The following is a 23,863-nucleotide window of genomic DNA, read 5'->3' on the forward strand; positions in this document are numbered from 1 at the left end:
AAGAAAGCTGCGTCCTACCAACGTCGACACTATGACCATAAAGTGACGAATGAGGACTGTAGCGTTGGTGTGGCAGTCATGATGAGGGTTCACGCACGGCGGGTGGGAGTGTCCCCAAAACTGCAACGGAAGTTTGATGGTCCCTACCTTATCACAAAAGTCCTTAGCGATGTCGTGGTTCGGGTGCAGAAGGGTCCAAGGCATAAACCGAAGGTGGTCCATACAAACTTGCTAAAACCATTCCATGGCGAAGTGGACCACTCCTGGTTCCATCAAGAGACAAACTCAACTTCCGCCGAGCCGATGCAAGAATCCGACGAGTCCTGGTTAATGAGCGACCAGGATGTGCAAGAGTCCCATAACGAGAAAACCGACACAGAGGAAGGGACAGTTGAAGCCAGCCCGGATGAGGGTGGAAATGACGATAGTACCAGACAGTCCAGGTCAGACAGTCCAGACAGTCCAGGTCCCTCAGCGTCCGTTACAGAACCACCATCAGACCAGGAACAAGCCTCTCTGCCAAGTGCCAACAGTAACGATCAACCAGTTTCCGTGAAGAGGAGGCGAACGCCTCCCAATAGATTTGGCGATTGGTGTTTGTAATGCTCACATTTTCCCTGTTACGTTTTGTTCTGTTGACTACAGGCTAAGTATGGACCGAAGCCGAAGCCGTTCCCCAATGGACCGAAGGAGCCCCGGAAAGTGCAACCTATGCGCAGAGTGCAGAAAGGAGTTCTCATCTCAGTCAAGCCTGCGACGCCACATAGATGAGCAGCATCGGCGCAAGGACAAGTTGAGTTGCCCCTACTGTTCCCATTCCTTCGTGAGGAAAAACGACCTGGACCGTCACTGGCAGTCCGTACATGGTGGCATCCAGAGGGCAAGTCAGCCAGTTGTAATTGAGGACCAGCCCGATCCTGAGGTACCGCGAACCCCTGGCCGGAGTATCGACATGGTGAGTCTTGAACCTGGCAGTGTGGAGTGGAGAATTGTAAGAGATTTCCATTCCCCGCCGCCGGTACGGCGCCAGAAGTCTGTGATGCCTCCAGTGGTACCCGTCCAGTCTGCCATCATCCCTTTGGCTACCAGTGGGTCTCGCCGTCCTGCCATGAAGGATGCTAGCGTCCAGACGGATCCTACCAAGGGCTCGAGAGTGGTGGAGCGCACCGTGAAGGAGGTTCTGGAGGGCGACGGGAAGGTGGCACTTCGGCTGATCTCGGAGAGCTTTATAACAGATCCTTAATAAAATGCCTTAAAAGAGTGTGAAGTTCACATTTGTTAAGTTAATCCCAGAAGTTTCGCAACTAGAACCGTTTTATTTTTATCGAGTGTTGTTAGTTTTGTTTTAAAGATAAAAGCTAAAGAAAAAAAAGGGGTGAAGAAACCCCTATTGATCAACCTGGTTTGTTAATTTTGATCAGAGAAAGATCCGATTGAATTTATTTCTTGCCTTGAAGTAAAGCAACCTTTAAATGTTCCTTTTGTTTGATTTCTTTTCTAAGCAATTGATTCCAATCAGGTTTATGAAGCCATTCCTCATAAAATTTGAAGTTCTTGAAATGTTCTTGCCAGCGTTTAAAATTTCTTACTTAATGATTTCTCACGACCGAAAAAAAAGGCCTTTGGTTTTCATCAAAGTGGAAATGTGAAGACACATCTTTTGTAAGGAGAGGGTGGTGTAGCGAGCATGGCTGGAACATGTGCTGCGCGCGTGATCACCCCTTGTTTACCGCGGGTTGCCATGCAACTGCCGCGCAAACTGGTCGTGGTGCGGCGCGAAATAAGCTGTGTAAAACACTCTCTGACTGGCTCTTGACGAAGCAAGACTGCTCTCACGTCCGTGTCCGACCTACACCTCCGCCCCCAAATTGGCTGAGAAAGTTGTAAGTTCCCAAGAAACAGAGAAGCAATAAATCATTCAAACCGGTAGAATTGTGTGTTGGTAATTATTTCTTCAGTTATACATGCCATCTCTGTCCTGTCCTGTCTGTCTACAATCTGCACCATACCTAATCCAGTGAAACCTTAGGCCGCGTCAAGCAAGTTACAATATATACAACATATTACTACATGGTGCACAGAACGTGGTCTTACTCGGACTGAAGTTTCTGTCACTGCAGTGGCTGACTTTTTCATGCATCTGTTCAAGTCAGTCCTACAGGTGTCAACCCTCCGGCACTACCGTTCAGCTATTCACAGTGGTTTTTCTGATGGTTCGACGGTCTCCAACAATGGCACCCTTAAACACCTTCTCCAAGGGATATTTCTTCAGTACCCCCTACCAAAAGATTAATTCCTTCCTGGGACCTGTGCTTCATCTACTTGCTGGTTCCCCCTTTGAACCTCTCAGCAAAGCATCACTACTCAACCTGTTACTGACTGGAAGTCATTGTACAGAATGTTTTGATTAGTTTTGATGTTCAGTTGGAAGAAAGTCACATTAGAAGCCACACGCTTTTCACTTGAAACAGTGACAGCTTAAAGACAGGCACCTTTCTGTTGCCCCTTGGATGGGTCTTATATTAAACTGCCAGGTGGCTTACTGCACAGTATCCCAAGGGACTAATGACATACTAGCTATAGAAAATTATGTCTCATGTATTGCCATTATGAGCTCTGATGTGCTGACACCTTCACACACAGTGATCATTCCATCATCAGTAGGCTATCATAAGACTTCCCTGTAGTCCTTTCCATATATAATAGTATATACTTTGTCCTCATAAAAAGTACTCAAGGCATTTGTGACATATTGGCAAGGTATAGATTACATTTGTAGTCCTAATTGTATCTTGTACTCGCAGTAATGTTTCCTCACAAATTACCTACCATAATTCACACATACCGGTAAGTTTAAAAGCATTTCAATGTCAAAGCAAATTTAGTTTTTCTCAATTGCATGATATTCCCCTGTACTTTCATTCTCCATATCCAAAGCTGTGCCATGCATGTATATGTACACGTATCAAAAACCATGTAGCATGCTGATGGGTCCAGTTAAAAAACAGATTTGGTTTCATTAATACATTCTTGTTTGTTTTTTCTCTCTCCCTGTGTGTTGGTATTGACAGGTGATTGCTGCGGAAGGAGAGCGAAATGCCTCCAGGGCTTTGAAGGAGGCAGCTGATGTCATTGCTGAATCACCTAGCGCTCTCCAGCTGCGCTACTTGCAGACACTGAATACCATCTCAGCAGAGAAGAATTCTACCATTGTCTTCCCTCTGCCTATTGATTTACTCAGGTGAGTCTCTGAACTATTTTGAGTGGGCAGAATTGCTCATGTATAAGCATACATGTATATTAAATCCTCTTTATTACCTTTTTTATCATCAATTTGAGGTGATATTAGTGGTCCATAATAAGATGGATAAACCATGGACAAATGACTTGAACAGTAGTAGAAACCAGAGGAGTAACAAATAGCCTAGCCAAGCCTAGTTTCACAGCTGATATTGAAAAACACCAGAGCTTTTAGCCAACTCACACAGTCCTTATACGCAGCTAGTTACCAGTTAACAATTGTACGCCCAAGGGGGCAAATGGCTTTTGAGGTGAAGCCGAGGGTGCCATTTGCCCCTGAGGTTGTACAAAACCCATGGACCCTGTCACTGCAGGCAGCAACTGTTTTGTTATACATGGTCATAGATTTCACTGGAATGATCTTATGCAAGATAAATTAAAACACATCGACAAATTGAAACACGTGAACAGTGAATGAGATACTAAATTTTTAGGAAAATTATTGATTGTAATGTCCTTTGTTTACCTCTTTTTGGGGTATCTAGGATTTATAACAAACTTGTTTAACAGAAAAACCTGGGATTCATAAAGCACTGGGGGTTTTGTTGATTGGTCGAATTTCAAGAAATTATATACATCAAATACTGTTGAAAAGTATTGACAAGATTGAAGAGCATACGAAAAGAGAAAATGGCATGAGCGTTTTATAATAGCGATTCGGATTGCAGAAATAGCAATCACAGCATACTTGTGTTCCACGAGCATATGGACAGCAGCATGAACTGAAGTCTGATAAACTGAGGGGAGGGGGGAAAGGTTCCTTCATGGTCAGAGTAAAGAAAGCAGAACGTGCGAACAGACAGTGCTTCAATGTCCCCCACACAGAGCACATCTCCTACATTAATTGGTGCGTTCTAGTACCATCACGGCTATCCACCCTCATACCCAAGTTTACACAGTTACAACACAGTAGACATACACGACACATCAGCTGTGGGAAAGATCACCGTTATCCATAATTTTTTTGCAGCCAGGCAACATCATTAGTACGTGCGGCGCGTGAATGACACATGCACACTTGTAGCATATCACGTGATCAGTTCGCAACCAATAAAAATTTACTATCTATGACTGTGGTATAACATTATCTGTTCAATAGAAGAGATAAACATAATCACTGCGGTGGATAATAAATACAGGAAAAAGATAATCGATGACTCGCTGTGTCGTGTTGCTGGTAGCGACATTTCGGCTGCTGGTGCTGCTAGCCTTCATCAGGCAACTGAAGTCTGGAACATTATCTGTTGATCCATTATTATTAATCGTTTGCCAGGATATCATACAAAGTGTACGTCATCAGATGCTTTATAGTCTCACAGAATCTTCAGAATAAATTTCAGAGACTTCAAAATAAATGAAGTTTCATATAAATGAAATAAAATGTTGTCCACTCCCATTCTCTTTAGCATTAGTCGCATGGTTTCTTATTTGGTTTCATCATGTCAATGCAAAGTGTTGTAATGAAGGCACATGCGTGTTGTGGGTTTCATTTAATCTGCTCTTACCATTTCTTATAAAATTGTGAATACATTTTAAATAGGTACATTTTCATAATCCTTGCACTTTGCAAGAAAGGCAAATGCATGCCTTCACCCTGCAAACTGTTCTGAAAAATATGTGTGTATTTTATTTCCTGTCAACAGTTCAATGGTGGCCAAATGAGGATGTGCTCCATTACATAAAACTGTTTGAAAAAATTGACAGAAAGGACCAGCATCTGCCATGTATTAATTACAATCTGGAACAAATCTTATGGTGGTCAGTACATTTTTTTTCCACATCACAGCTCTTTTGGTAAGTTTGATATTTCATAGGGAAAAATATGGCTCTTACTATGTTATAAAGACAGCAAGAGTGACTGTTCAAACAAAGAAAGTGGTGGAACCCTTTAATTATCAGCTTTGTAATATAATAAACAGAAGAGATTTGTGACTGAGTTTGTTGGGTTCAGTAAATCACTTGTTTGTTTTTTACGTCCAGTCACATTGAAAAATTCACATTAGAGCTTGGCCATTTGGTTAATAAAGCAGTTGCCGTAGATGGTTTGGTCAAAATTCAACAGAAACACAGGCATTTGTTGAGAGAATTTTACAGCATAAAATGTGTAAGTAGTCACACGAAAAAGACAGGATCTAACTGCATTGCTTTCAAGGGCTATTTACATCCCAACACCAATTGCATTCAAAAAGGAACTTATTGACCTAAAGGCTACTTTCTTGTGGTCGAAGTATGAAAAGTTTTACATGCACTCTCTCCCCAATTCCTACCACTAATTACATGTACATGTAGGTAACTTCTGACCTTCTGCATCAAAATTTGAGAACTCATGTCTGAATCACTTTTAATAATATCAAAGGTTTTATCAGGAAATCTTTAGCATACAATTTGGGTATATAAGTAGAGCGTCATTACCACATGTATGTACAGGTAAACTGGGAATGTGTTTAGGCAGATACATGTAAACAGATGGAGCAATTGTCTATTTTCCTAAGTGGATCAGTTCAAATAATGTACATTGTCACTCATCAACATTAAACTTTCTCTTTTTTAGTGTACAAGTATTACATATTCCTATGCTGTACAAGTGGGTGCTGTACACGTGTATACACTGCATGTGCAGATATTTAAGAAAATATATTCAGTACTTAATAAATGTATAGTACAGTGCATATTTTGAAGTAGTTGTGTGCTCATACACTGGTTCTTTTTTAATTACTTGTGTGCAATATGTCTCAATGAGATAACTGACTTTTGGGCTTGTTTTGCTTAACAGTGATAACGTGAATATTTAATATAATTACGATAAAGATGTGATAGATTCAGTTTTGCTGTTTGTACATAATCATTCTGCAAATTACAGTGAACCTTTTATCGTGAATGTGTGGTTTCTTATGAGCAGTGTCACAAGTAAGAAGAATCCGTTGAGGAGAAACTCTTGTAAACATTATGTTGCATGCAAAGACTGTACAATCAGCAAAGAATACAAGTCACAAATTATGCTTGATTCATTCCGTGCACTGTTTGATGGTGAGTGAACTGCAATATATACTTAGCTGGCTTGACTTTGCTGTTGTGAGTTGGACACTTTGCCTAGGGCAGTTCTTGCCTGTCCTGGAGCCAACTATGAAGAATAGCACATTCAAAATAATGTGCAATAATAATTGGTTTTGAAAAATAATGGACTTCTGAGATGTAATATATTGTACTTAATCGTTAATTTCAGCCTGATGCCATCCATACAGTTGTATAGTTACCATATAGACTGGTTGCCTGTCATGAGGTTCTCCCTTTATGTTAATTTGTCAAGTTGAAGCCACTTTATAGTTGCATACAATATTGATGGCCAGTTGTTGTTGAATTGCTTTTATGAAGTGCATGTGAAACATAAGGCCTGTTCACACCAGACAAATCTTAGGATTGATGCAGGGTTGACAAACGGTGATGATTCACACATGAAAATCTTCTACCTTACACCCTGCATCAACTCCGCATCAACCCCTAAATTGATTTCAACCCAAGTTGAACTCAACCCTGCTCTGGACGAGGGTTGACAATTTTCAAGCCGGGTTGAAAATTTTTTTGTGCTAATGTCCGGGTTGAACTCGCCTTGATAAGCTCAGTTTGCTTGAAAGTAGGGTTGAATGTGGGATTGAAAACTCAATTTTCAACCCAGGGTGATCATGGGTTTTCCCAACTAGGGTTGAGTTCAACCCGGGTTGAGAGGTTCAACCCGGGTTGAAAGTATTTAAGACGTTAATGAGAGAGGCTGAGATTTGGTGAGTCTTGTACAGTTTCCAAAGAGGAAGTTGGAACCAGAAGCATACTTCTTGGAACTGCTATTGGCACCCATGTGACATATCATCACAAAATGAGCTGAAAGTTGGAATTTTTAAAACTGAGATACATGTATTGGTACTTTGGAATTCAACAGAAAGAGAGCTTTCCAATGGCATGTACAATGAACACTTAGGGTAGAAGTATAAGGTGACAATGTGGCATTATTCTGGCAGCTTTGTGTCTTATTCCCAACATTGTTTCAGCATTTCTGGCAAGGCAGGAATAATGCTATCATCAAAATTGCTGAGAAAATGACATTTTTAAATATGTGATTCTGCAAAATATTTAGAATTAGATAGGAGACGGGTTGTTCTTTCCAAATATTACAAAAACCAAAAATTGACCTCCACTTCAATAGGACTTTGAACACTCAAAATAGGAAAGAGTGAGATGTGACTTTACTCTCATTTTGTTGCGACAGGTCACATACATTGTGCCCTGAAAAGCCTTGATAAGCCAAAAAAACAAAAAAATTACATTTACTGATGAATAATGTACGGAATCATATCAGGGCCACTTGCAATGAAAATTTTCCAGATACATGTACTATCTCGCCGCCGCAAGTTTTTTTTAAGCTTAAACTAGCTCAACTCGCTGCATATTAAGACTCAATCTGGATTCCAGCCCCAGTGATTCCGACTACTCCTTTAATCAAAGGTCCTGTATCACCTAATGTCCACATGACCAACACTCCTCCAGATTTCTGGAATAGTCAAACTATTCCTAACTTATCCTGTCCATATTAAATTCAGTTTAACGTCTATACATTTTCTATAATGCTCCTCAAAATTGTGAAAATTGTTACAAAGATTACAATGAATAAAATTGGTAGCCAAATGAGCAAAAGGAGAAGAAAAAGACCATTTGGATGGTATCGGTAATGTTTGGGCATTTCCGGCTTCGTCTGTACCAAGAATGTTGGTACAGACTGAACTGGCTGGGTTATATTGGTCGGAATACTCCCCAATTATGAAGCAGATTTAGGTTGAAAAGATTGGAACATGTTTTGATAAATGGAAAGCATTTTTAAAAAATTGAATGTGTTTTGAAGTGAATGTCATTTTTAAAAATTTGTATTTTAGAAATTTGGAATAGATTTTTTTTAAAGCAGAACGAATTTTTTTCCCAGATTCGAGTGAAGTTTTAACCACTTGCAGCCAGGGGACCCGTTTTTCGTGCACATAGGCTTTCTACACGAAGCTGGGGAGCCCGAAAGACCGTACTTGACACAAAAACTGAGCTGCTGGGCATTACCAGCATTTTTTCACTCTCAATAGTGGAGACAATCCAGCCTTATTTTGAAATAGTATACCACAGTTTGGGGCATTTAGTGCGAGCGGATTACCACCGGGGACAAGAGCGCTCCACCACCACAACGATTAGCCACACAGCAACACTGCATGCTAATCTGGCCCCTATGGGTGCAGCGTCCCAATGCAAGGAAAATTCTCCGCCATGCGGAGGCGCACAATTCAGGGGCACCAATCTAGGGGCAAAGCAGACCCAAATGTGATTGAAAATTTGTCAGAAGAGCCCAAAGAAGGTGAGGAATGTCATTTGAAAAATAGCCGCTGAGAAGACTTGGGAACAATGACTTTTTGGGGGGTGAGTTTGTGTTTGGCGGATAATTAAAAAATTCATTGGTTAACCTACTAAAAATTGAAAAATAAATGAAATCTGAAGGACCAGATAACACATTGTTTTTTTATTGAGAGGCCTCAGGGACTTAAGTTTCCTGCCATGGAGCTCCAAACTTGGTTGATTTTACACTATTTTCAGTGGAGCTCAATTTTTTGACCCTAATGCTACTTTGTAGTGGATGGTGTACTCCGACTGGTATACCACGGACAGTTCACAAAATTCTTGGTAGGCCAACAGACGAGGCTGGAAATGCCCAAACATTACCGATACCATCCAAATGGTCTTTTTCTTCTCCTTTCGCTCATTTGGCTACCAATTTTATTCATTTTAATCTTTGTAACAATTTTCACAATTTTGAGGAGCATTAAAAAAAATGTACAGACGTTAAACTGAATTTAATATGGACAGGATAAGTTCGGAATAGTTTGACTATTCCCGGAAATCTGGAGGAGTGTTGGTCACATTGGGTGCATAGAGGAAGGACACAAAATGCCTGCTCACTGCCTACATCTTAGCCGGACCAATATCCTGGGAATACTTGTAGTTTTTTCTTGCAATTAAATACAAATTATTGCTGTGACCAGAAAATAGAGAAAAATCCCTGATATAAGACCTACTTTTGCCATCGTAAATAAACTTTTTAAATTTTGATACATTGTTTTATTCCGTAGTGTTCGCTGCGCTCTGGCTACGGACAAACCAGGCATGCCAGAAAGCCGTAACTGGCCAGATGTTAAAGCCCAGGCAGTTCAAACTCCTTCTGTGTCCTTCCTCTATGTTGGATGATACAGGACCTTTGATAAGAAGAGCTGTCGGAATCATTGGGTCTGGTATCCAGACTGAGTCTTAATATACAGCAAGTTGACCTAGTTTTAGCTAACTTTTAGCTGAGATAGTAACTCACTGCGACAAGTTACTAAAAAAATTTCCTTGCAAGTGGCTCTTATACGCTTCCATAATAATGCCCCTTGTAACTAGCATATGCAATCTATTTGCTTTGCAAAGAAATTTGCCAGTTACCTACAAGTACTTCTGTTATCTTTGGATGTGAAATGAAATACCACTGTTCTTGTACAGAAGTTGTCATCTTGGTTCCAGGTGCACACGTTGCTTTAATTTTGTTTCATCACGAGGGGGTACTAAAAATCACTGACGTCTGCTTGAGTTTTCAGGTGGTACTTCACTATTGTAGTTGTTTGTTGTCAAAAATACAAGTGTTTCAAACCAAGTTTAAGATGTTTAACATTTAAGCGTACATGTATAGGTGTAAGAAATGCCAGAGGCTGACAATTTAATAAAATCTATTTCTGAAACAATTTATCATAAGGATGCTTTTAACACAAAACAGTGTAAAGCAGATCTCAATAAAAGATGATTGCTCGTTGGTTAATGACTACTGAGGAAACCTGTTATTTTTGTCCTGTTATTTTGTGCAGTTGTCGACACGCATTTAGTCATGACTGCAGAGAACACCACTGCAGAGTCTAAACTAGTCTTTAATGTGAAAAATATTATTAGGCACATCATCATGACGACATCTTAAACATTCAGCCTGTCTTTATAAACTGTGGAAATACTACATATGTGCCCATCAAGAAAAGTGGTATGTTTACAAAATGTGCATGTAATTCTTGTAACAAAGCAAAATCCCCTCAATTTTGTAAACTCACTAGAAATGACAACAAGTTGATGTATGCAGGATTAATTTTGAAGAGATAGGGCAGGAGTTGAACAGTATAATGTAAACTAACAGCATCTACGTGTACCCCAAAACAAAGAGAAAAGGATGGCAATATTGCCCAAGGCTTGCTGGCTTGATAGACCTTCCCTGGTTGACTGATCAAAGAAAAGTTCTATTAGCGTGTAAAGAAAGGAATATCTTTTGGTCCAAAACTTCATTCACTCTGGAACTAAAGTTAGCTTGCTACTGTAACAGCAGCATAGTGCACCATGTGTCTGTGTGAGTCACTACTGCAAAATCAGATGACCATCAGTCACATTTTCTGCTACCATTAAATTTCTTTAAAAAAGAAAATAACAGCAAGTACACGTATACTTGAAAGAAGTTTGCATGAGGTGACACATCATTCTGTAGCGATGAACCAAAAACTGACCCAAAACTCCACAGATACATGTACATGTACCTTGTTTCCTAATTTAAGACAAGGTAAAAGTGCAAATGAAAAATATTTTTAGGCGGCCAATAAATGAGTAGTATTAAAAGTGGGATGTCTGGCTGTGTTTAACGGAAAAAATGAAAATGACAATTTCCATTGTCTTCTTTCTAAAATGTGCTTTCAGTGTTATTTTAGTATTGCCAGGTCATACATGTGTGACTGGTAACATTTGATGTTTACTGCCGTGTCCAATAATATGACCACTTGCATGAAAGACCTCATTCCATGATAGGATGTTATTTAACTACATACTCTGTCAACCATCATCTCACTTGTAATGTTGGAGATTATCTGCCCCGAGCTGAAGTGCAACCCAAATCGGCAAAAACAGTAAGACAGGTGCTTACAAGCGGGTTGTTGCACGCATTCTGTGTGTATGCAAAGACCATACATGCCGAAGTAAATTAGTTATGCGTACTCAGTATCAAATGCGCATATACTTTGGCGCCTCATGGCGCGTCTATGCGGTGATACAATTAAATTTCTCTGTTACAGTGTCATTATAAATGAACGACTTACCTGATATAACAGAGAAAAAGAATGAAAAAAGAGCAGACTTCTGCGCAACAAGAAGCGTATTAGTTAGGTTGTACAATACTCTGATATTTCTTTGAACATACATGTAGCATAGATGTACTGAACTATTCAATGAACTATGTAGGTATTTTTTAGATTTAAAAAATTCTTTTGCCGTTTTTACCTCTCCATATTTACAGAGTATTCTGAAAACTATAATTTCGTTTCTTTTGATCCAATCAATACTGAGACAGGAAATTTTGTTCCAAGTGTGGACAATGGCATTTTATAGTTGGCTGGAAAAATCAAAATATAAAGCTTCTGATGACAAACTTTAAAACAGATCATAAACATTTCCTCAAAATATTTCCCGTATTTGGAAAAACTCTATGAAACTGCAGTCCTAGGTGCTGCAATGTTGACTGCTGTTAATGCCCTTTACTATATCTTCATCAGCTGCAAATATTGCAATAAGCCTTACCATATCATGTGGACTTGAGAACCAAACTTTCTAGCTTACTGAGATCAGGTATGAAATGGTCTGAGGGAATACTAGGGTTGCTATCAGCAATTGAACCATCCCTGTCCAAAACTACTGCTGCCATACCGACAGCTCTAGCGCCCTCATAGTCTTGCTGCACATTATCCCCAACATGCAGGCACTCTTCTGGTCTCACATTTAACCTCTCCATTGCCATCTGGAACATCTCCGCTCCTGGCTTCTGGTGGCCAGTGAAGACTGACAGTAGGATGAAGGCAAAATTGTTGGCTAAGTTCATAGCTTGCAGGACATCCACTAGTCTCTCATCACAGTTGGATATTACACCTAGGCATGCCCCAAGCCTATTCAGTGAGGTCAAGGATGACTTGACCTCTGGAAAGACAAACCAAGTTAGGGGTTTCTTGAAGTCTTCATAGAGGGTGGAAGCAATCTTGCTTACTGTCTCTCTGTCAGTGTAGCCACAAGTAACAAAGGTTCTTCTTATCACCTCACACCACCATGTACTAGAAGACATACCTGAAAATGATATAAAGATATAGGACCTGCAGGAACCTGATTTCATAACAGGCTTTCCTTAAATTGTTTCGGCACAATAAACCTTACGTGTACGACGTCATATTAGAAGTTATTTCTTTCTCTTGGATAGGCTCAAGTAAACTATTCATGCATTCATAGTAACCAAATTAAAATAACAAAGAACAGCCTCCAACTCCACCTTAATGCAAAAGGTCCATAATGCACAAGGTCCATTAACTTTTCACACATAACTACCTGCTTATCCCTATATGGAAAGTAGACACTGGGGAACATTCTGTTACCTTTTTAATCACAAACAGCCATTACACAAACAGCATATTTCTCAGTAGCATGGGTGTAGTGCCATTATGTCATTATTGGTCGCATGCACAAGTACATGTAAACCCCAAGGAGAAGGAGGAGGTATAGAGACAGACTTGTAATACTTGAATGTCGCAGCCATGTGCCCTCAGCCTAAGCTTAAGCATATTTTATAGCCATCATTGTATGCACTCCACCTCAACTCTTGTAATGCCAAGTTTCCATAAAGGCTCTTCTCACTAGACCACCCGAAATTCTCACCCCCCCCTTCAGCCCAGAGATTGCTCTTTCCCCGGGTAGGGCGAGTTCCAACCCCTGCTCTGAACCTGGGTTGAAGTTTTTATTCTCGGAGCGAGACACTTTCCCCCGGGTGAGAAGGGAAGAATGGAACAGGTTAGGGGTGAGTTCACCCTGGGGCAAACAATGGCACGAAGTGCACGCTAATCAGATCAATTTGCACAACATGAAAAAGTACTCATCCGATTTATACATACCAAGTAATATGGGTGCAAGTTAATTCATTGCAATTCTTCAAAATGTTTTCTTTAAAACCTCCATCTTCTGCGTGTCCAATCTGCTATCTTGCCAAACTCCCAATTATGCCAAAAGAGAAGAAAACAGTGGAGAGGCAGATTTGGAGTGAGGAAGAGGTATGGAAATCAATCACCATTTGGGAGGACTTCCCCTGCGCTGACAAGTTCCACTTGCGACTATGTTACAAGCATCATGCCCTGCCCGTCAAGTGTGAAATGACAGTACTGATCCCCGGGGCTAATTCATCCCAGGGCGAGGTAAAAGTATGGTTTGAAACTGGGTTGAACTGGGGGGAAGGGGGGAAGGTTCGCCCCAGGGATGAGTGTTCTTGTGGGAAGAGCCTCATAAAATGATGCAGACACAATCACGTAACAGTCCCATATGAAAATATGACTGATGCCAGTATGGATGGAGAGAGACAGCTACCTTAAAATAACTGAGTTGGGTCATCAGCATAAGCATAATTTAACACCAAATACAGTTGAGTATCACATACCATATGAGGCCCATTTCTGCTTATGTCGAGAGAATCAAACCCAATCTATGAGGTGAATTTCTCTTTTAAAAATTTAGCCCCCTCTACAACCATAATTTCATGGTTTATCTTCACCCAGTGAAAGTCACCTGACCTAATCTAGGCTATAAATTACACCGTCCATTAACGCTGCAGATGGCCAGTCATCAGATCTTCTTGTCACTGACTCTGACTGATCTACTTTTCCAGAAAGGTTTGGGGGGGACCGAAATTCACCACCAATGTATGGACGTATCTTATTTCATCTGTGGACTAAGAAATCCACACATAGAGCATGTCATGTTGACATGGATGTAAAAAAAGCATCCTGGAGAATTCCCTAAAAAAATCATGGTCAGTTTGTGGAAAAAGTGTTGCAAATTGGCCCTCTCAATCAAGGGACAAAATTCTAACAGAGCATACTCTGATCCACCCTCTCAATCAGGGGACAGAATTCTGACAGTACATACTTTGATCCACCCTCTCAATCAGGGGACAGAATTCTGACAGTACATACTTTGATCCACCCTCTCAATCAGGGGACAGAATTCTGACAGTACATACTTTAATCCACCCTCTCAATCAGGGGACAGAATTCTGACAGTTCATACTTTGATCCACCCTCTCAATCAGGAGACAGAATTCTGACAGTACATACTTTGATCCACCCTCTCAATCAGGGGACAGAATTCTGACAGTACATACTTTGATCCACCCTCTCAATCAGGGGACAGAATTCTGACAGTACATACTTTGATCCATCCTCTCAATCAGGGGACAGAATTCTGACAGTACATACTTTGATCCACCCTCTCAATCAGGGGACAGAATTCTGACAGTACATACTTTGATCCACCCTCTCAATCAGGAGACAGAATTCTGACAGTACATACTTTGATCCACCCTCTCAATCAGGGGACAGAATTCTGACAGTGCATACTTTGATCCACCCTCTCAATCAGGAGACAGAATTCTGACAGTGCATACTCTGATCCACCCTCTCAATCAGGAGACAGAATTCTGACAGTACATACTTTTATCCACCCTCTCAATCAGGAGACCGAATTCTGACAGTGCATACTCTGATCCACCCTCTCAATCAGGGGACAGGATTCTGACAGTACATACTCTGATCCACCCTCTCAATCAGGAGACAGAATTCTGACAGTACATACTCTGATCCACCCTCTCAATCAGGGGACAGGATTCTGACAGTACATACTTTGATCCACCCTCTCAATCAGGAGACAGAATTCTGACAGTACATACTTTGATCCACCCTCTCAATCAGGGGACAGAATTCTGACAGTACCTACTTTGATCCACCCTCTCAATCAGGAGACAGAATTCTGACAGTACATACTTTGATCCACCCTCTCAATCAGGGGACAGAATTCTGACAGTACATACTTTGATCCACCCTCTCAATCAGGAGACAGAATTCTGACAGTACATACTTTGATCCACCCTCTCAATCAGGGGACAGAATTCTGACAGTACATACTTTGATCCACCCTCTCAATCAGGAGACAGAATTCTGACAGTACATACTTTGATCCACCCTCTCAATCAGGGGACAGAATTCTGACAGTACATACTTTGATCCACCCTCTCAATCAGGGGACAGAATTCTGACAGTTCATACTTTGATCCACCCTCTCAATCAGGAGACAGAATTCTGACAGTACATACTTTGATCCACCCTCTCAATCAGAGGACAGAATTCTGACAGTACATACTTTGATCCACCCTCTCAATCAGGGGACAGAATTCTGACAGTACATACTTTGATCCACCCTCTCAATCAGGGGACAGAATTCTGACAGTACATACTTTGATCCACCCTCTCAATCAGGGGACAGAATTCTGACAGTACATACTTTGATCCACCCTCTCAATCAGGGGACAGAATTCTGACAGTACATACTTTGATCCACCCTCTCAATCAGGGGACAGGACTCTGACAGAGCATACTGTTACGTTCCCTTAAATATGAGGCTTGTGGTAGCATGAGAAACTTCCATCTCAAAGGAGTTATATGCAAGAATCTACATGTAAGTGTCTAGTGTAAAAGGTGAAATATGGAACAAGAAGTCACATGTACATGTACATAAGTGTAGTTTCGGATGCAAAAAGGGACTACACATCCTGGAGAATGACTGACAGTTACAAAGTCTGAGGTAACCAAATATTAGCATTCCAGGCAACCTTACTCCGCCCCACCATACAGCCACGTGAACGGGGGAATTCAAACATGCCAAAATGAGCAGAGAAAACACAAAGTCTAAGGAGTGAAGGAACATGCGATCATGCCAGAGTACAGCATAAGCATTTTAATAAAAAATTAGCATCTCTGCTTCATTTCCATATGCTTAGCCGAGCTAAATAAGAGACCATCCTGGGAATGCAAGGCAACAAGAACGAGTAAACATGGGGGTTTTAGAATTTCACAGTCAAGGCTTGTGGGTGGGCAACATGCTCTCTTAATAAGGGGGCAGAATTCTGACACTGAAACTTAGTGCATACTTTGATCCACCCTCTAAATGAGGGGGCGGAAGGGGCATAATCAACTATTTCTTCCTACGTATTACGTTACCACCAGTGTATTAAAACAAATCAACCAAAATTTTCGCTCCATGCTGGTCACAAAAAATTAAAAGGTATTAAACCACACCAGGGAGCACAGCCTTCATCCATAAAGCTGCATAAAATCAAATATTCCCTACCCTTTCATAAACTATTTCATGGCAAAAATCGTATTGGAATAATTCTGAAACTTCTTTTTAAAAAATGAAGCAATTACTCATGGAACTTTGTTTGCACTGACTGGTTTCATAGCCACAGAAAAACTTTTTTTCAGAAAACAGTGTGAAGAAAAGGAAATTCATGGTGGTGGCCAAACTCTATAAAGGTGACACGTATGATTAAGCCCCTTCCCCATAAACAAGAAACACGTGGCCAAACTCCAAACACACAAGTACGACTCACATGTAAGACAAGTGGAACCTCCATTCATGCACATTATGTATTTGGCAACGGCCAGCACCATTTTAACTCACGAGAGAAAATATAGTCCAATTTCCACGATGTGATCAATGACTTTTGTCCATAAGATTCATTGAGGATTTAAGAACAGTTCAAGTCAGAATGTGTATACAGACATTCATCACTTTTTTGCACATTTCATTCCATTTTATGATAATTGATATATTGCTTGAAACAACTTCCATGGTACTGTATTATTCATACACTTGCAAAGTGACAGTTTACACATGCGTGCCGTGTAAATTGTGGCCCACACAAACAACCCCATAGCCTAAAGATTTCAACTAACTTGGGTGTTTGTGCACCAATATCAGTGATCAAAACAACAAAATATGGTTTCTTATAATGTTAAAACAACTCTGAGACACATAGTACTTGTTCTTTTTACCAACAAAATGTCAATGGTCTATTGAAGGTGTACATGTAGATATAGGCAGTAGTGGTCAACCAGGTCTCAGTCTGGGTTTCACATTTCAAGGTCTTGATCTTGGTCTCGCTCTCTCTTGGTCTAACATGTACATGATCTAGCCAAAGCACTGCATGCAAAGGAAATACTGATAGTTTATACTATGTTCTTGATTTTGGTTTCCTGTTTTGATTCTAAGCTTCCCAGCCAGATAGATGTGTCAAAATCCATAATGAGACTTCACTGGGACAATGACGCCTTGCAGAGGTTCAGTCCACACACAACTCCCTGGAGAGAAACACCTTCATTTACTTGTATGGTCCATGAAGGTTTCACATGTACATGTTGAATAAAGGCATACTCCCAGTAAATTTTATGAAGCAACCTAATAATTACTAAGAGTAGATTACCTGCATGTATTCCATAGTTGGGGTGCTTTGCCCTCTGCTCTTTGAGTGCATTGTGGAATGCTTTATCAATAACGAGTGGATCCAGAGTGACACCATGTTGAAGTGCAACCCGACTATACTGCTGACCTGTGGATTGGTTGACACGCATCAGCGTATTGTGGATGTCCAGAGTTATGACCTTGTAGCGTAGCATTGTGGACATAATGACAAACAATTCAGCTCATCATCTGCTTTAGTTTCATAAAGAACAATAACACAACAAACAGTGAGTGAAAACAAAATTAATAGAATGACACCTAATATTCATAATTCAAACATACTGATTATGACTGTTAACTGGGTGCACACACTCCTACATGTACTAACAAGTACATCATAATTTGTTGTGATTTGACTCAAGTCCTACATGGAAGTACGGGTAAATGATTTGACTCAGCTCATGTCACAACAAATAAATTACTCCACGAGTACTTACTTGAGCCAACAGGCTAACATCCCCCTAAGTCCCTATCGACCTTGTGCGCATACGTCACAGATCACCAACGTGATTTTGATCCCGCCATCTTGGTGATCACCCCCCTCATTTGTCACTATCCATTTAACGTTTCCACAGACATCGACACTGCAGGGTACAGACCACTAATTCAAGTGAGAATTTCTGACCAGCTCATTAGCATTAAAAGTGCCTCCCCCCACAGTATCTTTTGAAAAAGGAGATTGTTTGGCCCCCAAAATGGTGAGATTGTGTAAATCGTTGCCAGGATCAACTCCCTGGGTCTTTGAGCTTTCATATGAGGGCAGAAGGGCTAAAAACTACCGTTGAAAAATGGTCCTAAGTGCCTGAGAAAGTTGAGGGTTGCCACTTGAAAAATGGCTGCAATCAGACTTCAGAAAAATCACTTTTTGGGGGGTGATTTTGTTTTGTGGGAATAATTAAAAATGTAATTCGTTAACCCACAAAAAATTGAAAAGAAATTGAAAGGTAAGTGACCAGACAAGAATTTCATTTGTGTTTCAGAAATCTCAGGGATGTTGGCGTGCATGCTATTGGGCCCTGAACGGTGCTGATTTTACACTGTTTTCAATGGGGCTTCAATTAGTGGACTGGACCCTGCACTGTACATTGACTTATTGTCAACAATTCCGCCCTCACTTGTTTGTAAAGTGAGTTTCCACACAAAAATAATGACTTGTTTAGCTGTTGGATGCTCGAACAGGGCTGGAAAGACAGACGTATCTTTCTACCATTTTCCTGATAATCAGGAAAGAGAAAATGACAGTGGATAGCTGTAATACAGCGGAAAGACTGGACACCGAGTCCGTACTCACGGCTGTGCAGTGACCATTTTCTGTCTGGTAAGACATTATAAAAATATGTATGTACTTAGGCGTACCGGGCAGCAAGCTGCAGCCTAGGCTGAGGTTAGCGTAGTACCGTTGGTTAGGCAAAGTCTATTTTCATTTTGTGCCGACATTAACATGGTATAGCCCCACTGGAGTGGCCAGGATGTATGTAACAGGAGTGGGCCTATAAGCGTGACAGTTTAATATAAAAGAGAGCATTATGGAAGAGAGCAATTTTACAGCACTTTGTGTAGGGGAAGCATGTGAGCTTAAAATTACAAAATAAAAGTAGCCTATCCAATAATTTCAGTAAGCTTACTCTACTGTGGTTGCCAGAGGAAAAAGGGTATGCTCGTGCAAACAGAGACTGTAAACTTGTTCATTCTTTTGTCAAACAAGGCACTGATAACTTTAGTCCCAGATTGCTGTACATGTGAGATGCCAACATTACTAGGACAGTACTTAAGATCAATATCCGACATCTGTATTCAGAATTCCTACATATAACCTATTCATTGCTTTCCATGAATCCAATTGTAAGACTGTATTTCATACCCCACTATTGTTACATCTGTCGTTGAGAGCCTTTTGCTATTTTTTTTCATAGTTTTTGTACGAACGCTAAGCAGTTCAGAAAAGATTTTGCTGAAATTTTCTCTCTTTCTGTCTTTTGGTTTAAGGAAAGAAAAGTGATGATCCCTTGTCACCTGACTTCATTCCCAGCTGGCTTGAGCATGTGTCATCATCTCAACGAGAAGAAAGAAGAGCAGCCTTGGAAAGATGTCAACGCAGGATGAAAATGAAAAATAGAAAACCAGAACAGGTACTTGAACAATATTAATTGATACAAGCTGTGAGAGAACATACTTTATAAAAATGTGTTTCAAATTATTGACCAGAGGATCATGAGATCTTATCATAAAAATTTCACTTGTTTTTTAATGTGGTTTTGTTCAATGACTGTATATTTGAGGTACAAGTTTAATTTGGTTTTTGTTGATTATTACACGTATGTCAAATATTGCTGAGACAAGGTCTGGTTAACAAACTGTCTCTACTTATGGATGCAAAAGAACCATGCATACTGTCAATGTCTCCTCATTTGACAGACTGAGGGATTTCACATAAGCGCACAAAAGATATCCTGCCATTTTTGTGGTGATACATGTACGAAGCTGTTTACGTTACGATACAGCCCGTCGACGTACATGTACGTACATATAGTGATGTGCGTACTGATCACCAACATGGCGGTGTCAAAGTTCCCGTGGCAGATGACGTCACTCGCACAAGACCTATACTGAGTGAAAAAGTGACTGTGGTCATACAGTAAGTGGTAGAATGTGGTTCATCAAACTACAGAAATACAAAGGGACTGAGGGGGGACATGACCCAGCAACTTTCTTCCTGTATTTGATGAACCTGGATCCATTCTTACCAATGACAATAAGTTAAATGTTTGCATTATCATCAAGTATCATTATCATCAAGAGCCTCTTCTCCAACAGTATGTGCCACTCATGGACTCCTTCTAACCAACACTTTGTGACATAAAGCAGTGTACAACCTCCATGTACCACATGAATACCGGAATTAAGACTAGTCTAAAGAGAGATTCCCATTTCTTTGATGTCAGTACATTCATGTTCCTTTGGTTAGGGCCATTTTTGCAGCCCTCGATAGAGCTCTAGCTAAAATTTACATATATACATGTACTGTAAAAAATTGTTTTTTTATATATAGATGCATGGAAATAGTTTTGAATGGTGAAATCTGGTTTTGATGTCAACTTCAAAATAATTCCAAACCTGAAGTCAAACCACAGATTAAACCAAACTTTCACAGGTTGATGCGTTATAAACATGCACATGTACATGTACAAGCCGACATCGGCAGTTGGTAGGAATGTCAGGCAGAAGCCAAGCTGGTTACAATGCAGAGGGTTAACTTGTTTTGATCTTTATAGATAAACTGTCTTTTGCATCTGTTCCTTCTTCTGTTTTACATGTATATGTACCAATAAATAACTGCCGAACCACAACTCAGTCCTGTCTCTCTTGTAAGCACTTGACAACATATGCACACAAACCCTTTGAGAATGATCTGAAAAATTCAGTGTTTTCAAAGTAAATGCTCAATACTTTCCCTGCTAGATTTGACTTTTGGGCCATGCTACCAGTATCACTTTCTGATGGCTAATAAACCACTGTGAGGGAAAATTTGTAATATGAACTCTTTACCAGTTAGAGCATTGGTTGTGACTACTCTGGTCATTACGGAATGTTTCAGAACGTTCGAAGATCATTTAGCAAATTTTAAAGAACAAGAATAGTGTGTTGACAAACACAAATGCCCCACCAAGCCCATGCCTACATCCAAATGAAAGCTAAGCTATGATTGACTACTGGACAGAAGCAAATTGGACCAATACCAGTGTGGCTTTCATCTGTGGGTGACAGGAAAACAAAGGAAAAGATAGGAGCTGTGTTGCAATTGGTCAAGCTACATGTATCACACAGCTGACAGTTAAGAGTACATACTCGGTGATGCTGCTGATTTTCTGTAGTGTTGATGGGCAAAATGCTCAAGAATTTCACCATTTTAATGAAGATAAAAGGTGCATAAACCTCCCCATCTGACATCTAACTTCACCATGAAGGCATGTATGAAATTTGGTTGCACAAAAAGCTGGAGTACGACCCAAGGGTCAGTGAGAGTATACTCTTGCTAGAGGGGGAGTTTAATATAATTCGACCACCAAAATTAGAAGCCATTACTGCAGTGGCACAACGCTTGTGGACAGGTGGTAAGCCCATCTTACATGCCTCTTTGACCATTAGGGTGTCGTGATTTGCCAAATGCACGCGCGCGTCAAGCTGAAGAATGTTCGTGCAGTGCCACGGCAGTTGTGTTGTCTAATCGGATTAGTCTATACTCCTGTAATTCACATGCATCCTACTCGTGTTAACAGGAGTAACTGCGCGAATGCACCAACTCTCGAAGAATGCACAAGGTTGCTGCCATGTTGCATGTTGCTTGCCACAAATAACTACTAGCGATAATAACCGGTTGTATGTGCATTCCCGGCGTTTGAGTGGCCGACCAATGAACAACAAATCAAGCTGTTCGTGAACAAACAACAACTAGCTGCTTGAACTCAGCCAGAGCAAGGGGTAAGTTGGGACAATCAAAACAGCCAAAAATGTTTATGGGACTTTGTACATGGCTATAAACCTCAATTCTAGAAGTACATGTAGAGTGGCAGTCAAACTTCAGATTAAATTTTCCAAATCTACATTAGGAATGATTAGTTATTCAGAGGGAATCAGATGTAAAAAACATGACCTGTAACCAAACTTGTTAAAATATTTTACAAGCATGACAAGGCAATGTTCCTGTTAAATCTGCGTGAAACCAGTTTTTTTCAATATTAGAATGAAAATCTGCAGAAAACATTTGAACCTGAAGAGTAAAAAGCAAAAACACTGGGGTTCAAGTTCTCAATGGCTGCATTTGCATTTCAACTCAAAAATACTAGCACGACTAGTAAATTTACATGTATTTATTCATTTACCCTTAATTTGTCAATCCCAATGTAATGAACTTGAAGACTGACGTTCAAGCAGTGCATTTATTACGTACCCATGCCCACTGATCTCTACATGTATGATGAAATCTGGATAGCGCATGCACAATAGCCTAGGTGACGCTACCACTCGGCAGCTTGGGCCGCCATGATACATACTCCCATTTTGGCAAGTTTTAATGTACAAAGATGAGATACAGTATTCTCCACATTCTAGCCCTGACAGTAGTAGTATTTTTTTTGACCAACCTTTTCCAATTTATATGTTCGTTCTCACCGAGTCATGCAAGTGATGTATGCCGAGCAAGAGAATTTCTAAATGCACCAAAATCACGAACGAGTAGGCCTAAGCATAGAGCTAAGAACAAATATGGCTTAAGTAGCTTGGACCTGGCATGCCTAGGCAACGTGGCTGGGCCTGTCGCCATATTATTATTAAATTGTTTTGTAGGCCCTACTACTACTAGGCCTAAGTTGAACTTACAGTAGATCATGATGATATATGATAATTACAATGTAACTTAGTGACATCATCTCATACTCCTTTTTATGATCAACCTTAAAATGGTAAAAAGTTTCCTTTAAACATTTTACCTTAGCCCAGTCCAGCAAAACTGCATGTTAGGCCTAGTACATATGTGTACATGTACATGTACGCACAATGTGCATATTGTGCGCAGTAAAGTGCCACGATGTTGAGGCCATGGCCGTTTTCCAAAACTCAACTTCGGTCCGTATGAGGCTTCAACTGTTTTTTTTTAACTAGCTGCCTTTGAAGCTGTAAGCGCAGTAACTAGCCTAATAGTGCCACAAAACATCAAATAAGATGCAAGAGAGCCAAAAATTACAGTAATTCAATTCATTTGCTTCAGGCCCACAATCTGGGATTGGTTTTGGGAACGAAGCCTGAGACGGAGACGAATTGAGTATTCGAAAACGGCACCTGAGACAGACAGGGTGTCGGTCACTTCGCCCCACTTCCAACTTAGGAAGCGACTTATTCCACTTAGCCCCATACCACTTCGCCCCTAGCCATTCGCCCCACTCCCACTTCACCCTATTTCCACTTCGCCCATTTCCACTTCGCCTCATTTCCACATCGCCCCATTGATTATCGTTCATTTTGTTCTTCAGTAACAGAGGCATAGGCCTAGAGGCCTAGATGCAACAAGTAAAAACATCGACGTTTGAGTACCCAAATAACGACCGGAGCC

At 40.6% G+C, this 23,863-nt stretch overlaps 3 protein-coding genes across 10 annotated transcripts in view; 2 read left to right on the forward strand and 1 right to left on the reverse strand.

Annotated features, from left to right (window-relative positions):
• Positions 1 to 7,904, forward strand: part of LOC110975793 (band 7 protein AGAP004871-like) — a 48,392-nt gene extending 40,488 nt beyond the window's left edge. The window contains exons 8-9 of the mRNA XM_087143256.1: positions 3,072 to 3,241; positions 4,944 to 7,904. Of these exons, the coding sequence (XP_086999382.1) occupies positions 3,072 to 3,241; positions 4,944 to 4,962 (189 nt within the window). The 3' untranslated portion in view covers positions 4,963 to 7,904. The remainder of the gene's footprint in view (positions 1 to 3,071; positions 3,242 to 4,943) is intronic.
• LOC147797249 (uncharacterized) lies at positions 434 to 2,281 on the forward strand. Its single transcript, XM_087143258.1, has one exon. The coding sequence runs from the start codon at positions 653 to 655 to the stop codon at positions 1,241 to 1,243; it is 591 nt and encodes a 196-aa protein (XP_086999384.1). The 5' UTR covers positions 434 to 652; the 3' UTR covers positions 1,244 to 2,281.
• Positions 7,905 to 9,866: 1,962 nt separating the features above from the next.
• Positions 9,867 to 23,618, reverse strand: LOC110990211 (haloacid dehalogenase-like hydrolase domain-containing protein 3). Of its 8 annotated transcripts, XM_087143352.1 has the most exons (6): positions 23,244 to 23,616; positions 19,771 to 19,834; positions 19,121 to 19,247; positions 19,049 to 19,069; positions 17,720 to 17,946; positions 9,867 to 12,489 (listed from the first exon to the last, which is right to left on the reverse strand). In XM_087143352.1, exons 5-6 carry the CDS (start codon positions 17,919 to 17,921, stop codon positions 11,957 to 11,959), a joined length of 735 nt encoding a protein of 244 aa, XP_086999478.1. In that variant the 5' UTR covers positions 17,922 to 17,946; positions 19,049 to 19,069; positions 19,121 to 19,247; positions 19,771 to 19,834; positions 23,244 to 23,616; the 3' UTR covers positions 9,867 to 11,956. The 8 variants fall into 8 exon arrangements, with proteins under 8 accessions (XP_086999478.1, XP_086999479.1, XP_022110783.1 ...); XM_087143353.1 differs by lacking the exon at positions 19,049 to 19,069 and having other exon boundaries at positions 19,114 to 19,247; XM_022255091.2 differs by lacking the exons at positions 19,049 to 19,069; positions 19,121 to 19,247 and having other exon boundaries at positions 17,720 to 17,845; positions 23,244 to 23,618.
• Positions 23,619 to 23,863: the final 245 nt, after the last annotated feature.

The sequence above is a fragment of the Acanthaster planci genome, linkage group LG11, assembly GCF_054643075.1.
Source record: "Acanthaster planci isolate LZ-2023a linkage group LG11, COTS_SCS, whole genome shotgun sequence".
Classification (NCBI taxonomy): Eukaryota; Metazoa; Echinodermata; class Asteroidea; order Valvatida; family Acanthasteridae; genus Acanthaster; species Acanthaster planci.